The 18,624-nt window shown below is 38.6% G+C and overlaps 1 protein-coding gene across 9 annotated transcripts in view; it reads right to left on the bottom strand.

Annotated features, from left to right (window-relative positions):
* Positions 1-18,624, bottom strand: part of LOC107090889 (pleckstrin homology domain-containing family A member 7-like) — a 186,696-nt gene that overhangs the window by 37,002 nt on the left and 131,070 nt on the right. For 7 of the 9 annotated variants that reach the window (XM_015384502.1, XM_015384501.1, XM_015384509.1 and 4 more), the window contains 2 exons: positions 16,436-16,536; positions 2,900-3,078 (listed from right to left, as the gene is read on the bottom strand). In XM_015384502.1, the coding sequence (XP_015239988.1) occupies positions 2,900-3,078; positions 16,436-16,536 (280 nt within the window). Of the gene's footprint in view, positions 1-2,899; positions 3,079-12,510; positions 12,917-16,435; positions 16,537-18,624 lie in introns of those variants that run through there. The other 2 variants (XM_015384503.1, XM_015384510.1) reach the window with 2 other exon arrangements.

Below are 18,624 nucleotides of genomic sequence, written 5' to 3'. Positions count from 1 at the left end.
AGCTAATAAATGGAACCGGTGTGCCTATGATTTTTAGAGATCGACTGTCATTAAGATAAAGGACTTTTTTATTGGACTTTCATAGCCAGGACATAAAACAGTCTAATAAAAAAGACCTTTCTTTGTTTGTAACAATCACAGCAGATGACTGCTGCCACGTCAGAAGCAAAAACACAAGAATGCAAGGAGGAAATTAAAATGAATAAACTTTCCTGAACATTGTGAACTATCTGGGTTGATTTTTTCAAACAATTTTAAATTATATTAAAATGAAAGATTGAGGCTAAGTTAAGACCTGTAAAGAATGTAACAAATTTATCACAAAAACGCTTCTAGAAAATAAAATAATAGAATCTTAGGACTGTAACAGCTATTAAGTTATTTGCTCTGCAGAAGAGAGGGTATTTTATAAAGCTTTATTAGATACTTTTGAAGCTTGAAATAATTTATTCTGTAATCCTGAAAATAGAGCTAAACTTTTAAATAACAGAAGAAAATTGATTCTCAAACAAAAATAAATATCCAGGAGAAGATGGGTTCAGCAGCTTATATAACAGTTTCTGTGCAGGCCTGAATTTCCCCTTAGTTTCTTTTATGTTAATCTTTGGCCATCACACTAAAGAATTTCACTTTATTCTTTAAAGCATACCAAATATCTGAGTTAATAAAGGTAACATTATTATGATAATAGATTTTCTGTCTAGATTTTTCATCATTTGAGAAATTTTAACTCCCTTACTGCAGCCAATCGGTGCACAGTGCGCAGTAAATGGGAGAAACAAAAGATTTCCTCATGGTAATTTGTTTTGGACCTTAAACCTTTTTTCAGAAATTTGATTTGAACATTAGAAAGAAAATTTTAAGAATCCATTGACCTATGCTATCTTTTTCAGCAAAGATGCTCCTTCCAGCTACTGAATCATTCAGGGTTGGGCTGTGTAAAAAAATACTTTTTCCAACTCTGAGCTAACTCTTTTAGTTAAATACTAAAAATGGATTCATATCACCATAAATCGATAAAATAAAAAGGATATTCCTGTCCTCTTAGAGCTGTCATTGATTATTATTGTGCTGCTGAGAGTTAATATAACTCAGTCATGTAATTCTGACAGCAGCAAAAAAAAAAAAAGGGTTTTGTTTGGTTTCTTTTTCTTATATCAGCAATTAGATTCTTGAAACCTCAACCCTAATTTAGAGTAAAATAATATTCATCTTTTTTTGATAAATAATACATTTCTGTTGTGTGTTTTGAACACTAAATGTAAGGTTGAAATAATTTTGAATGGTTTTATCTTTGTAAATGCCTAAACATTTGTTGGTGCCCCTCATTTATGAAATAAAAACCCACAATGGTCACAGAAATGACTTTATTTTCAGACATCCTTTAACAGAATGCTTTCAGAACATAAACTCGTGAAAAAGGTCAAAAATTTAGGTCCTCTTAACTTATTATTTTGTTGCCCAACATTTTGAGGGAATTGCGGAAAATAAGCGATTGCTGTTACTCCCAGTGAGACTTCTGCTCCTTTCAGCAGGTGTTTTGTTTCCGCTCCTCATGAGAAGCTGCTCCTGTTATATCAGGTTTGAAGGGAGCCTTTTCCTGACGACACGTCTCTGCTCCTTTTCCATTTAATGATGCTCAGTATGATTAAGGTCAGGATTCATAGAAGGCCTGTTCAGAATAGTCTGATGTTTTTCTCTTAGCCATTATTGGATCTGTGTGTTTAGTAATTCTGGAATCCTTCATGAGATTCCATTGAACCCTGCAGAGAATCAGACACCCTGTTCTAGATGAAAGCAGTCCCAAAACATAACAGAGCCTCCCCCATGTTTCACAGATTGTTTTCTTGATATGTTTCATTTTTCTGTGTGTGAACATAACGCTGATGAGCCTTCGTGAGTAAATCAATTTTTCTCATTTGGCCATAGCACATTCAACTAGAAGCTTTCTGGGTAGTCAACATGTAGTTTGATCAATTTCCCTTTTTTCGTTTGTATTATTTGTTTTCCACAGTTTTGTTCTACTTGGTGGTCTCCCATTAAGTCCACTTTAGCTCAAACAAAATGGATAGTGCAATCCGACTGATATTTCTTGAGCTAGAAGTTCACCTTTAATCGCTCTAAAAGTTTTTCTGGACACTTTTGTTGTAATTTCTATTATCTGTCCCTTTAATTTGTTACCAATTTTTATCCTACAGCCACCTCATTGGGCATTGCATAGTATTCTAATTATACTGCCCTCTGTGGACGAAACAGAGAACTGCAGCCCTTTTTTTACTCATTGTCATAGCACGCACACGTACTTAACAATTTTTTAAAACTTTTTTCACCTAATGTGGAGTTGCCATCAGTGTCTGAGTTGGGCTGGATGCCTGTCGCTTCTGAGTATCCACAAAATCCAGGTTGAATATATATAATATAAAGCTATGATTGGTTGCTAGGTTGGATCCATTCAACATGGTTGCACTTCATGTCACATCTGTTGCTTATAGATGCATTGGCGCTGAACTACTGAGGTGTCAGTCTGCTCATCAAAGGATGTTTTACTTGTAACAGGTCAAAGAAAAAGGCAATTTTTAAGGATATTTTTAGTAAAAACTTAGATAATGTCTCTTTATATTTCTGAATAATAAGGGCAACATAAGTAGCTTGGGGATTGTCTCATATCCTTTACCTTTAACACGCTTGTCCATAATTTTCTCCTGAGACAACTCTGTCCTTTGCTTCCTCTGGTACATGTTGAGTGTGGTACAAACCAAGTCACCAAACAACACAGAGCCTACCTTTAGCCCTTTATCTAGGCCCACTGACTGATTACTAGATTTTTTACACCTGTGATACTAGAATGTAATATAATTTCAGTTATGTTTGCTTGAATATATTTGTTGCAAAGGCCTACCTGAGTGTGTCGGGGTGGTTCTGCATCAGCGCAGCCTGGTTCATGGCCTTCAGCCATATACTCATGTCCTCCTGGGTGTCAGCGCTGAAGTAATACGTTCGCATCCCAGTGTGCTCTGCCTGCGAGCCAATCACAGAGCTCTGCTTGTAAATGTATGAGCGCATACCAGTGTGGCTAGCCTAAAGGAAAAGAGCAGAGGCTGGGTCAGGTGGTAAACAGAGCCGCATCATCTAAAGAACAGCGCCGGGGTTCGAAAAGACAGGGCAGCATGCTGTCCAATGAGGCAAAAACAAAACAAAAACATCAATGACAACACAAGCACTGACCAATGCAGAGAGAAGTCACACAGTACAGCTGCACAGACAAAAATATTAGGGATATAGGTTCAACAGCAGCCGCAACCTTCACCAGTGTAAAGAAGGGCAGATTGAGATGAAGGAAAAAAAAAAACAATATACAAGTTTAAATGCAAATCATCCTTTACAGTGTTACACACACCACAGGACCATGAGATGGACAAAGTAAGGACATGGACTACAACAGTCCTTTTAAGAGGTACTCAAGGTTTAATTGCACCAAACTGGCTCCTGTACATTTTATGCTTATAGTGATTGAAGTGACGAGTCTTCAGGTTTTCAAATGTTTCATAAAAAATTAAATAGATGATTTAGATCTAAGGCTGATTGCTATTCTTTGGTAGATGGCCTTTTGTAGCCTTGTAGCAGCTCCCGTACTAAAAACAAAACATCCCCACAGCATGTATTTACAAATTTTGTATGGAGGCTGTGAAAGATTAAGGTTTTTATTTAATCTGAGGACGTCTTTCCTTCTTTCTTCTTAGTGAATCCTCCACATATTCTATAGATATTCGCAGCTCCTCCAGATTCATTTCCGATGAAATGCCCTCTTTGATGGGAGTTTTAGTTTACCTGGACCGCACAAACAGCTACTGAGATTAAATTACCCACATTCATCTTAGAAATAATAGATTTTGGGGCATAAACTGTGAAGAGGCCAATTTTCTCCTTATATTTCTCTTTATATTATCGAGTGGTATGAATAGTCTGCGTGGTGCTAAATCTGTAAATGGATGCTGTTGTTCTGTCTCATATTTGCACCTATTTTGTGAATAAGTCTCTACAGTATTTTTTCCATCTTTTCGCCACTGTCTCAAGTGGCTCTAAAATATTTCTTTTTATTGCCGCTCAAGGTTCAGAACCATCCCTTTTATTTCCCAGGCTGATGCACAACAGAGAGACCCACAAGGTTGCATGGCTACTTTGGTTGAGTGGGTGGAAACAGCAGAGAAACCAGACAGCAGCAGCCAGAGATGGAAATCAGGGAGGCGTTTGAATCAGAGTGTTTCCTTCTTTAAAAATCAGATTGTTTGCGACTGCTGTGGCAAGTAGACCTTTAAAAGATATCAGCGGTCTCCCTCATAGGTTACTGTACCAAGTCCTGAGAACAGCTTCAGGAGGTAGATACTAAGAAGCTTTCTGATTAAAAATCCATTAAGAATTGATTACAGGCTGAGAATATTCCAGCTTCACCGCTCAACCTCTGAAACCGAAGAAACACAAAATCAAATGAGAAAAAAATAGGAGGAATTTATCTGGAACAACTGCTAAAATAATTATTAGGCTTTAAGGGTCGGATTTTCAGAGGATTTCTTTGTCTTAAAACAGGTGCAAACCTGTTTAGACAAGCAAAGAAGATCTCTAAAAGAGGGAAAGTGATTTTTTGGGTTATCAAATCAGCGTACAGGTAATGCAAACCATGCCTTCATCAGTATGCTGAACACAGTTTACCGATGGAAGATACGTAAATGAGAACATTTACCACATGCAAAGACATTTTGCAATTGGAAACTCAACTACGGCTGCAGCTTCTGCTTTTTTTCTGTTCTTCTGAAAGTCAGGTAATGGTATGATGCCAAAGGATGTAATCTTTGGTCGTGTAAACATACTTGGACCGTCTGAAATAACAAGGTTGACTGATATTGATATAAAAGGCAGAGTCTACACAGCCTGGTAAAGTAATGCAGCAGGACGGCACGGCATCTTTATGCAATTAAACCAAATAGAGAAAAAAATGCTAAAAAATATTGTGTGTGTGTGTGTGTGTGTGTGTGTGTGTGNACAACAAAGATAAACTTTTTTTCTCCTTTGTTCGTAGCACTGTGAGACAGTCTATGAGGTGTACCATGAATATTATTTGGTAACATCTCAGTTTTTTTTTTTTTTTTTAGATAGTTATTATTTTCTCCATGTCTTAGAATCTCATCTTTCTTTTACAGCCACATTCAAACTGCCAGTGGAACGCCCAATCTGTTCATTTTAATGGCAGGAACTAAATCGGTTTTCCTGTCTTGATATTTGAGCATCCGTCTTTGTAAATCCACCGCAACACACCTATTTACTGGATGTACCACAAAAGAAAATTGCATGTGCAATTTATGCCTTTTATTTGAAATCTTTAGGGAGTCTCTGTTAATTTATAGAGTACAGTTATTAGATCAACTTACAAGTTGATCTGAGATCAGCACTTTTGGAACACTTTATCTTTCTATCGTTCCTCGCTCCATTGCCAGCAGACAAAAGTGTGGTCTTCGCTTGAGAGCAGATGCATTTAATGAAAAGTAATGAAACAATAAATCTCCCATACTCTGATCCTTCCTCTGTATAAAGGATTGCGGGATAGACGATTTCACTGGGATCCACTATAGCTGCAGCTGATACTATTTTTTCTCTGTTTGCTTGGTTTCAGTGAAGACCTGAATGTGTTTCGGCAGCTTTCCTTTCTTGTGTTGTCTGTAAAATACTGCACATTATGCCCGCAATGGAACGTACATAAAACCCACATTCATTAATAAACCAGACTGTGACCCCCGCTGTTCTCTCTGTGATACTATAAACTCTAAATAAACCCTATCAAAGGAGCAAACAACATGTCTGCTTCTGAAAGAGCTGCTGGTGTTCACACGGGCTGGTTCCAGGAGCTCAAACTTAGCCCTGATTAAAACACAAACGTCTTGAAATACAGCTCTCTGGCTCAGCATGGAGGAACATGTGCTTGACCCTGACTTGATATTTGGAGCTGATTGCACTGTAAGCTTGACTCAACCAGGACTCAATAACCTGACAAGCATGCCTGCTCTTTTACAGGGTGGTCAGGTCGGCTTTGCATGAGTGAGCTGACAAAATTCAGACGGTGCAAAGGCTGGATTTAATGCTTGGGGATTTTTTTTGTCTCTATTCATTCCACTCTGCTGGTGACACTGCAGGCCTGATACTAGGTTTTATTTTTTGTTTCATTTCTAACATACTGGACGATGATTTGCTTTAAAATACTTTACTAAAAATATATGTATCAATGGTGTTTGGGACATCAAATATTTATAATAATATATATTTTTGGACTTAAAACTGTTTGCTCTAAAATAATCTGTTTATTATTTCTTCATATAAGCTGTTTGTCATTTTTATTATAATTATCTTTTTAAGATTTATTGATTCATCAATTGAATAAAATTAAAAAAGTTTAGAATTAACGTTTCTATATATCAGTCAACAGAATGGTTGCTAGCATGAGGAGGAATTGTTGCACAGCGCTTGGTGATAAAATATCTACGTTTAATTATCTGGAAATAATCATTAGTGGAACAAACTACATCCATCATGCACTGGGAAGAAAACCAAAGCTCCTCCTGGAATATTCCTTCACTCTGAGGCTTATTGTTTTTAACACAATCTCTAATATATACAGCGATGGATCATCAAATTAGAATATTAACAAAAAGAAAACAAACGTATTTGTTGCAGTAACTCAGTTAACCTGTTAAATGCCGCGTCACCTCAACGGTACGTATGTTGTACCAAATCTGCAGCTTCATCCCACCAAACTAAAGCTACTGTCCACTATTACAACTGCTTTATAAGACAGGCTGGACCCTGCCAAGGCTTAAAGAACAGCAGCTGATTTGATTAAGGCCTTTTTAGGCGTTTTAGGTTATTTTTTATCAGGCCAGTTAACAGGTTTAAAAAGTAAAATTGGTGTTTTATAGAGAATTACTACACGTGAAGTCATATATTTTACAGTTTGTTATGTTTTGATCATCATACAGCTATAGCCGAAAAGTTAGTCTGTCAGATTGTTTAGCTTTAAACAGACTAAAAAGGATTTATAATATAGAAATGTGGGCCTTCTGAACAGATATATTAATGTACTGAGAGATATCAGAGATATTTTTGCATGAATTCCAGGACTCTTGAAGTGTTGAGGAACTCAGGTTGATTTAATAGTGGCCTTCAGCTCGCCTATTTGTTATATTTACGTCTCTCATCTGGTTTTCTATGGGGCGAGAAAACTCAGTCACTAAAACAAACACAAAACAGGCCAAATGCTAAGCCAACTGAACTTAGCCGGTAGAAGCAGGTATTGGTGCCTTTGACCATGTGGGCTGGTACCAAGTTCTGCTGGAGAAATAAAGTTACAAGTGGTAGCAGAGCAAGGCAGATGTGCTCTAAAATGTCTTGGTCAAACAGTCATCCAGATTTTAAACTTGATAAAAGATTGTTGACCAACAGCGGCAGATGGAATGGCTCCATAAGTGACCACAAGGGACCTTAGACCACTTGGATTCTGTCACTTTCTGATCCTTCTCCAGTCTTTGAGTTAAAATAAAAAATAAAAAAAAAGGATTCTTATTTGGTGCTAAAGTCGAGTGCCGCTAAAATCTCTGTTACTTCTGTCCCTTTTTGCACACATTGTCCTTCCACTTAACTTTCTGATAAGATGCTAAGGTGCAGTATTTCACCAAAGTTTCCTACATGAGCCAGAATATCAAATAAAATAGCTTTTGATAATCACACATTATTGTTTGGTGTAAATGCTTTCACAACATCATTGTTTCAAATCAAAGGCACTCTGAGGCCACAGCCGTGTAAAAAAAGCTGCTTATACTTGAATGTCTTATTTTCTATTGATCAGCCTCTCATTATGTGTCTACAACAATGTTTACCAGCTACTCTGGGGTTATTTCAGGAAGTGTTTTCTTGTTATTACAGACACCTTTTCTTCCCAAAAAGCTCTTTAGTGTTCGGAACTATTTAGATTGGTGGATTGAAACAGATTGTGGAAAAGGCTCATCAGGATGCAGCCTGTATTATACAACATTATAAATCAAGAGCAGCCTTTTATTTCCTAGTCCGGGGATAGATTAGGTTGGATAGAAATAACGTCAAAGACCGGCCTTCATCAGCTCCCTGACAGATGGCACTCTTCTGGGGCGACGTGATGCGAGACGGTGGATCGGGCTAAACGTCGGATGTTTACACACCTGCACATGGCCCCTGGAAGTGATGCTGCTGGGCATGCTGCAGCACCCCCAAGTGGTGAGAGGGACATTTAAAGAAAATGTATAAAAAATACTTTACACAACTTATGCATTTCTTATGGATATTTTGGGAAATTATTTTGACTTCTTTTTCTATTTTAGTATTATGTGTATCTAATGAATACAAGTTCACAGAAGATATGTTGTCATGGCAACATCAAGCAAGCAAGTGGTCGCTAAGTTAAAGAGGTATCCCGCTCGTGGCAGCAGACTAGTAAATGTACATAGACTAATGACAGAGCCAAGGAGGAAATATGGCTAGAAACGCATTTCGGATTTGTCTGCTCATAAGAGTCTTTATCTCCACGACCTCAGAGCGCACCTCAACATTTGGACACCTGTAACCATGGCACCCCGCCTGTAGCTCAAAGTGAGAGCATGGTGCCGCCGCGCACTGTACTGCATCTATTTATGCAGTTTAACGTAACTATAGTAGTTTAGAGTGTTACTTTGATCCTGTGTTCTTTGTGTAATGGAGAACTGTTCAATAAAGTTTAAATAGTATAATAATATAATTATAACATTGCTGTTTGCGTAAAAGTAATTTGGGGCTAATAAGAGTCACGTGTGACATAAACATGGTGACTCAGGTTCAAGTCAGCTGACCAAATCTACGTTGCTATAATGTTATTGTGAAATTTAATTAACAGCGCATTTATTCACCTGAGAACTGATGATATGACAAACCCTGGTTACGTGCACTGAAGTGTATATGGCAATAGTGAATGTCAAACTATTTACTTATTTATTTTTATTGTATTTTAAATAGGCCTATAGGCTCGTAGGTCTTTTGTCCAAAAGAAAAAAAAATAAAATATTAAACTGTTCAGAATGACTTCCAGCAGCCCTGCATATCTGTAAAATATCACTTTGGCTGCCACTTTTAAAGAACCACACCTGACCTCAAATCTTAATGAATTGCAAATATAACAAAAAAAGCAATAGCTGAAGAAAAACATAGCGAGTGAAAAAGGTTCATAAACAGAGGAGATCGTTATTAACTGTGTTCCTGTCTGAGCGCTCAGACACACGTGGAAATAAACCAGTAGTCTGCAGCTGCCTGGATCAGGAATGCTGAGAGGGTCGTTCAGCTCTAAGAGCACGGCTAGCACACCTACACACCCAAAGCTCACACTGCTCTGTTTGGATGTGTGTGGGAGTTGGTGACAAATTTAAGTCGGTTCCTGATTATCTGCTTCAGCACCAGGTTTGTTTAACTCTGCTTGACTGAACGCACAAAAAGAGAGAAAAAAATCCCTTCATTCTCACTCTTTCTTTCAGCTCCATCTTTCACAGGAACCAGCCTTTATCGGTCCAACCCTCAGCGTCCTTTCAAATGCTTCCTCTCATTATTTTGGCTTTGTATTTTCCACTCTGAATCACTTCCTGCCGTTTCCATGTCCTCCCTGCTGAAGCCTGAAAATATCACTTACTTCTCACACACACAAAAAGCTTACAATGGCGCTCGTCCGTCAGCTTTCGGACAACCACTGACAAACGTCCCGTCGTTTTGTCCGAGTCTATTTAAAGAGTGGCTTGGGTGCTCACCGATAAGCCCCAGATAGGTTACCTCCTGCCCAACACTGGATCTAAGCTGGGCAACACTTGGTGAAATTATGCTGTCAAATCATGTTGGAGGGTTAAAGTAAGAGAAGAACCTTTCTTTTATCAGGACATAAAACATCTATATTTAATCGGGCTCTAAAATTATTCACATTTAGGATGAAAAACACCTCAGATTCATTAGTCTGAAATAAAGTGTGAAGCCAAAATGGAAAAGCTCTGTAAAAAAAAAAACTGCCTTTAGCCGCAATAATAATCATAATGCTCTCTGTTAAAGCGGATCCATCGCCCACATTGTGGAGGAGGAGGAATTTTCACTCACTCTTTGCAGTATTGCTCCAGTTCATTAAAGGTTTACAGACTTTTGTTCTGCATAGCTCTCTTAATGGGGCCTCATCAAGTACTATGCCCCCCCCCAACACCAACAAACATACCTCCTTGTTAAAAAACAAACAAACAACATAAATCAAACATTTCTTCAAATAGTGTTCACTTCGTCCTTTTGGAGCCTAAAAACACAGCGAATCGATATTGTATCTCTCTGACTGAAATCATTGCCAGCCCAAAATGGTAAATGACCTGTACTTATGTAGCGCTTTTTCAAGTCAGGAGACTTGACCAAAGCTCTATAAACTAATTCAGTTATTCACCCATTCACACATACACTGATGGTGGCAAGTTAGATTGTAGCCACAGCTGCCCTGGGGCTCACTGACAGAAGCGAGGCTGCCGTACACTAGTGCTACCAGTCCCTCTGACCACCATCAGTAGGCAATGCAGGTGAAGCTTCTTGCCCATGGACACAACGACAGTGAAAGCCAGGGCTTGAACCATCAACCCTTTGATTTGAGGGCAAACTCCTACATCCGATGCCACTGTTGGTCATGTGATTGGCTAATATCAAACTTTGGTAGGCGGGAACTAGGTGTCACTTCGCCCAATCAGATGGAAAGGTTCTGCTGAACAGAAGCAGTCCCAGATAAATAAGCCTGAGTGCTGCACATTATCAATCCTGCATCGTCAGATCAGGAGCGATTAGCAGAAGTAAACGTTGTTGTACGCTGGCACCATCTGCTGGTAGCAGTTATTTACGCATCTGTCCACCTGGCAGCTTCCAAGTCTGTAGCTCCTGCTTCAGTGAACAGAGATGGTCGTATTGTATTCTAGAGCTGAAATAATTAACAGGATTAATCCCAATTAATCATTTATTGAAATAATTGTCAACTAATACAGTAATCGATTCCAAAACATGCCTTCAGCTTACAGAGCAACCAAATTAGAGATAATTATATAAAAAAATATATGAATAATTTGCATTTAAGATAAAACATTTACGTCTGTCAATATGCTCAATCAAGAACTCTTTAAGTGGAAAAGTTTTTTTTAACCTGGTTTAATTCTGTAAAAAAAACCTTCTCTAAGGGACCTTTTCCTTTCCGATTATTAATTGATTAATCAAAAAAAGAATCGACAGATTAATCCATTAACAAAATAAACGTTAGTTGCAGCCCTAGTGTATTCCTAGCACTATCCTGGTCTTATTCCTATTGGCTTGTGACATGTTTTTTTTCCAACTTTTCAGCCCTTGATCTGATTTTTATCCACTTTGTTGATGGTTTTCTGCTGGATTTTGTTCTACTAATGATCCAGTTTAAACCAAGCTAAAACTGTCAGATAGACATATTTGAATTTACACTAATTTGGTTTGTGGAGGCGCTGTTGATCCCCAGCTCCAGTGGATTTAAAACAAGCCCTTATCACCACCCTCCACCACCATGCTTTAAATCTGGAATTCTTTTGCTTATATAAATATATTTTTTTCTTTCCAAACACAAGCAGGAGTGTTACTGTTCAACATTTCCACTTCAGTTCCTTCTGTCTTGCATTGTCCTCGTATGTTCTTACTGAGATGATATTCTCCTAAAACTCTTTATTTTTTTTCAATGTAAAATAGTTTTGCCACACAATCTTTCCTGACTGATTTGCAGCACTTACGGCTTCTAAAAGGTCATTGCTCTAGTCGTTCTATACTCACCTGTAAGCTCCAGATCACCAAACAAACCGCCTGCTTTAATTATTGCCATCACATTTTCTACTGTCCCTTTCGAATCCTAAAGAAGCTGCAAATTGGAGAATTTGGAAAACTCTGGATTTATTAACAAATCTCAATGTGCTTAATTTCTCACCTTTCTTTTGGCTGTTTTGGATAGAAAACCTAAAGTAAAAAACATTTTGGTGGCTGTTTGCATGTTGCCAAGAAGACTTCCTCAAATATGTATTTTTTTTTCTCCCCTTTCTGCTCTTTTCTGGAAACATATGTTACAAACAGCAAAGTTTTTCTTCCCCATGACTGCATATTGGTGCAACACAGAGAAGACGGTGGTCTGAACACATAGATGCACACCAGGAACAAAAACCAGGGAGGTCCACAGAGATGAGGAGAGAGATAGTCAAACAATGAGAAATGAAATCAGACGACGCGGACAGTAAATTGGAGCATGAGCTAAAATAACACATTATTCTCAAGGCATGCATCAAAACACAGGAATATACACAGCGGCTGTATATTCTCTCCCAGTTAAACCACAAAGCCACACCAACGCCAGGCAACAGGGATGTAAAAGGTTTACATTTGGCAGAGAGAGAGCAGTACCTATTTATGACAGGGCTTTCACTGGATGGATCAACACACTCACAGGGAGGGAGGGAGGTCCCAGTCAGGCAGCCAGCCAATAGGAACAAGAGAGGGGAGAGGGATTGGTAAATGGGGGGACGGAGTGTGGCAGAGGGGCGGGGGGCGGAGGAGTTTGTATGCAGCTGAGTGGGGATCCAGGGAGCTGCACAGAGCTGGGCGCCATTTTTAAAATCAAAGTTTGTTTTTATACCTTAGTGAGCTGCAACAGGGTCACCTCTCATGAATCATGAAGAAGAAAAGCATTTAATGACTGAGACAGAGCAACATGTAAAGGACCTCATCAGCTGCCTTCAGCATTAATAATCAGTGCTTCAGGTCAGAGGTGATTTTAATCTAAACTGTAAACAGTTTGGCGAAGATATATAAGATTCCTGCAGTGAGGAAAGAGAATAAAAATGTCAGCAGCCAAACAAAATAACCCAAGGATAGGAGCGTTTGTTTTAGTTTTAAATATTGAATTATTTTAACAAATGGAAAGAAGAAATAGCAACAGTTTCACTACAACAGGCAAAAAAAGCCCACTATTTTTTCCACTAAGTTTAAAATGATGAAAAAGCTCTGAAATTTGACATGCATCTTAAAAAAAATTAAAGATAAGCAGCTGTGTAGAGTCAATTCTGTTCCAATATTGTTGCAGACAAAGAGAAAACCTCTTAATCAAAAACAGATTAAGATTACTGTTTTCTCTGATTTACCGGTATGCTGATATTTATTTTCCAGGTTTTTTATTCTAATTAAATCTTTTTTTTTTTTTTTTTGTAAATCTCTTTCAGCCTGCACATTTCAGATATTATTCTCTTTACTTCTGGGAACAGGCTTTTCTATGCGGCGAAGAAGCATTTCTATTGGTCTGCTGGATGCTAGATAACAATTTTGCTATTCAATGTTGGCGTGAAGATTTCCATTCACAAAGTGTCTTCTTTGATTCCAACAATAATGGAACAGAATTTTACTCCATAGGCCCTAATAAGACTAAGATCCAGACCAACAATGCAGCACAAAGAAACTGATGCAAACAGACAATGACGTCCACCCGTCCAGCACTCATTGCAGTGATTCCATAAAGAAAAAAATATTTTGTTAATCTCAGAATAAAAGGAAAGTGCAGACCAAAAAAAGTTGGATTCTACATATTCCTGAAAAATTTTTTTTTTTGAACTTCTCAAATTGCAAAAACAATTAAAAGATTCTCCAATGTTGTCAATTCCTCAACAAGAAAGAAGACAAACCTGAAAAGCTGAGCATGACCAGCTAAGCATATAAAAGCATTTGAATTTGCATAGATGTCAGATGTGTTTGCTGCAAGGAGAAACACAAAGAAACTAAACCATCAGCGTTCCTCCACCGTGCTTTACATCAGGTGCTTGTTTTCTGGGTACTTCAGCTGTAGTTCAGTCAGATAATTTTCTAATTACTGTAAAGATGACCTGCTGTCTGACATGAGTCGTGCTCCCTGTAAAATGATGAAGTCCAGGTTGTTTGGAATAGGGCTGCTGCTCTAAAAGCCCTTGCATGATGAATATGGAAACCTTTGAGCTTTTTGCTCATCTCTTTCCAGCTTGTTTTTGTGCTACTGTAAGACACCGAGCAGCTAACTGCATAAAACCCAGCAGTTACGGTGTGCTGAAGCAGCTTACTCACTTTGTTTAATAAATAAAGTGTGTTTGCACACAAAGTCAGATCATTACTAAGACAAACCCTGATTCACCTCATATTAGGAGCTGATATATAAAAGGGGGTTTGCTATATTTTTAACCATAACTCTACTTTGGTTCAAACTAAATCTTGCAACAACAAAAAAAACACTACTTGGCTGGCTTTTCATGTTTAGTTTTTTTTATATGATTTTGAACTATTATTGTGTTGTATGGATTTGCAGTGAGGAAAAATTATAGCAACGCTTACAGTCTATAAACAGGGAGGTTGAAAGGACTTTGGTCTTATTGCTTATGAACGTAATTTAACGATCAAGCAGACTCTCTTATCCAGATAGTAGAGAGGGCAGCGATAAGCCTGCTGGAAGAATCACATTTTGCACATGGTTTAATTATGAACAAGGTCCAAAGGCTGCAGGCATGACAGGCATCGCCACAACACTCTGCTCAACAACTTAGGATAAGGAAAATCAGCTGCTTCATTTTTAAGGCCTCCACCTTAAGACGAAAGGCCAGTCTTCACTGTCCAGGTTAGAATGAATCCGTTAGGCTATCTGCTGATAGAAAATAGGCTGCAGCTAAACTAGGATACAACACATTCATGCACATAAATGAGAGTGTTTTACAAACTTTTTCTGATCTTAAAAGGAACTAGAATAACAGGTTGGAGCCACAGGCTGCTGCATGGAAAACCAAGTGTAGAACAACAATACTCTTTTAAACAGAGGAAAACTCTGCGTTGGGATTTAAACCACAAAATTTCTGCTCATAAAAATACTTTTATGATCTTATAACATGCAAAATATCTGAAGCTCTTCAGCTATTTTATACATTTTTCACAAATTTAAATGTATTTTATTGGCATTCAATGTAATAATCCAAAACAAATTAGGTCATTATTGTTATATAAAACTAAATTGATAAATTATTTGTTTTTTACAAATTAAAGCCTTTTAACTGGCATTCGGACCCCTCTGCGCCTAAAACCTTAAAATAAAATCTGGGCCAGAAATATCTTCTAAAGACAGTTCTCCTTAAATGGTCTCCTCCTTATGTAGTTAAGCCTCATTATAAAATCTGCTGTGCTTTGAAGGCCCCAGAGGTTTGATGGAGGACAACAGAGAACAAACAGCATCAGGAAAACCAAGGAACACAGCAGACAAGTCAGGGAGAAAGATGATTATAGCGGGGTTAGGTTACCCAGCTTCATCACAAGCTTAGAGCATCATTTAGAGTGATGCGCCTCATCTGCCTAAAGGAAAGGATAAAGCTACAGAGACATGGCCATCCGCCGGAATCAACCCAGAACGAAGGCAAGAACTGCGTGAATCAGAAAGCCAGCCAAGAGGCCTGGAAACTAGGCAATCAAAAAAACTAAAAAGTAACAGAAAAATTCAAGAAGATGCTCCGCTCAAGAAGGAAGGGCAGTAAAACAGCAACATGGTGAGACATGGTAGTGGAGTCATCATGCTGTGGGGATGCGTTCCATCAGGAAGGACAAGGAAACTGGTCAGAGTTGGTCAACATCTCTGCCCTTGAACCATCGGGCAAAGGTCTGCGGAGGTGCGAACCTGCCAGCTCCGTGCAATAAAATAGTTGCTGTGTAAAAGATTTTTTTATAACACCTTGATTCACGAAGGCTTTTTCTAAAGCTTGTCTTGTTTCTTCTTGTCTCATTTTATTACTTAAAATCCCAACAAAAGTAAACAAAAAAATCCAGTTTGGTTACATGAAAAAATGTGGAAAAGTTCAAAGGTGCCAGACTGGCCTCCAGCGCTGAAGTATCTCAGGAGCCTCTAAGCCAGAAACGACAGAAATAACTCAAGTGGAAACTTCTCAGCTTTAAATAGCATGGAGTGTAGACATTTTATCTCAAGTGGGTCCAGTGGAAATAAAAACCCTTTATCCGTCCGTCAGGACCGAATATCTTTGGTTTAATGCGCTCCATTCAACCGCTGTCACTTATGAACAGCATCAAACTAACATTTCAGGATCCTGTCTTTATTTTCCATAATCACAGCTTTAAACTTTAAATATATTCGGTGGATTTAAGTGGAATGGCTCAACCCATGCATCTGCACCCAAGTTGACAAGCTGAGAAATTAACAGTTTTTTAAATAATTTATAGCAAAATGTTTCATCTTCGGTCTAAAATAACTAAAAATCACATTAGAGTAAAGAAAGACCAGACAGCATAGAAAGCGTGTGCACAGCAGGGAGAGGCGTACCTTAAAGGCATACTTGCGGCTGATGTGATCTTCGGGTCCCACGGGTGAAATGACATAGCTGGGCAGAGGAATACTGCCCAACACCGATTCCTCTCTGCTGTCTGCGGACAGAGAAAGAGAGAGGGAATGGAGGGAGGGGCAGGATAATCAGGGCGGGGTAGGTGAGGAAAAACAGCCATAAAGATAGAGAGGAAAGGAAGGGCCAATAAAATAAGTATCACTCATCACCCACTAATTTCAGCCCTGCCTGCCACCAGTATCATAACACTCACATGCTGTCTCGGCTTGGACGGCGATGTGCCAGAAGCTAAATGAGCAGCAGAGTAAACGCCGCCGGCTCCAGCTGGCAGCCTGCTACTTCCCCTCGCTGACATCACCCCAAACGCACGTTTATCTTTCTATATTAGTAAGGACCGTGACTGACAACATCCAGATCCTGACCTTTCACCCTCAGTTAGTCTGAACGCTTAAAGCTGCTCATTGAAAAGTAAAACAGCCCTCTAGGTTTACACAACCCTGAACATTTACCTTCCACCAATACTGTCTCAGAAAATTACAACATGGAGGGTGTTTAATGATTAATTCATGATATAAAAAGGTGTGCGTGCCACATGTTGGTGACTCTAAGTGTTTGGACGGGAGGTGATAAGTGACGCCGTGGATTTAAGGGTCAGTTAGTTAAAAATAAAACAAGGGTCTTTGGAGGAGGCATTCCGTAAATGGTGGACAGGATGCCATGCCGTGTCTTTGCTTACTGGAGCACCACCTTCCACACATGGAGTAATGCTGAGCTGGTCAGAGTTCAATTACATACACACATTACAAGCTGGAGTTTGAATAAAGTCCGACAAAAAGCTGGACTTTATTGTGACATGAGTGGAAAAATGTGTTTCTTTTTTAAAAATCACCTCTGAGTCACTAAGTAAAAACTGCAGAAAAAGTTTCAATGCATTTAGAGTATGGTTCAAAAAGGTTTGTACAACTAATGGCTTAAGTTGTGTGTTCTTCACAAAGCACAAAGTCCTGAGGTAAAGCATCCCTGTAGCATGATGCTGCCACCACTATGTTTTCTAGTGTTACAGACAAAATAATATTTGGAGTTCTGGCAAAAAAGTTGCTTTTTGTTCTGGCTTTTAGCTGTCCTGACAGACTGAGCTGTGCCTCTCAGCAGCTCCTCCAGGGTAACCATGGATATTCCCCTGATTAGTCCTGTCAGATTAGCAGGTGGACGGCCATGTCTTTGCCGGTGTAAAACTGTCCCATACTGTTGATTTCAGGATGAGGGATTAACACTCTGAAACAGGCTGGACCAATCACAGCGCGGGAGGCGGGCCCATGATGCAACAACGCTTTTCTGTAACCACAACAGTCAAGATAACAGAGCAATGTTTTATTGATGCCCTTATTGTTATATTAGAGCTGTTTGGATTAGTGCTGCAACTAATTATTTTGCAAATTGAGTATTTTCTTGATTAATCGACTTCTAATCAGAAGGCAAAAGGTTCCTTAAAGAAGATCTTTTACAGAATTAAACCAGGTGAAACTAAAACATTTCCACTTGAGTGGTTCTGGATAGAGCAGATTCATAGACGAAAACATTTTCTGTCTTACATGCAAAACTTTTATACATTTTTTTACAATCTTGGTATAATTCCTGTTCTAAGTGTGTCGCTCTGTCAGCCTAAGGCATGTTTTAAAGTCTCCACACTCCAGTTAATTGATTACTAAATTAGTAGACGATTATTTCAATAATCGATTAATCTTGATTACCAGTAATCTGATTTATTGTTTTAGACCAAGTTTGGATTATTACATTTTAAACAACTGGCTGCTTTCAGATGTTTTCTTTGAACAAAAATATGTTTTTGTTTCACATCAGTAGTTCTAAACTTCTTCTGCAGATTCTTGAGTCCTGCCTTTGAAATCAGGCTCTACTCCCTTCCTTTCCAGACTGATGTGCAGTGAAAATGAGTCTGGCTGGCGAGGCGAAGAAATGAATTTGAGAGTTGCTGTATGAGAGTTATTCTTTTTCAGCTGTATTAACAGCAGTGATGAATTCTGTAACATTAATACAAAACATCAGATAATATTGGAACAATAACACTTTGACGGACATCAGTTTGGTGATTTAAAGCTACAGTGTGTAATTTTCAGCGACATCTAACGTCCAGACTGCAGACCGCAGCAAC

The sequence above is a fragment of the Cyprinodon variegatus genome, unplaced genomic scaffold, assembly GCF_000732505.1.
Source record: "Cyprinodon variegatus isolate N-32 unplaced genomic scaffold, C_variegatus-1.0 Scaffold314, whole genome shotgun sequence".
Classification (NCBI taxonomy): Eukaryota; Metazoa; Chordata; class Actinopteri; order Cyprinodontiformes; family Cyprinodontidae; genus Cyprinodon; species Cyprinodon variegatus.
The sequence above is the reverse complement of the archived record's forward strand: the minus strand, read 5'-3'. Positions and strand labels throughout refer to the sequence as shown.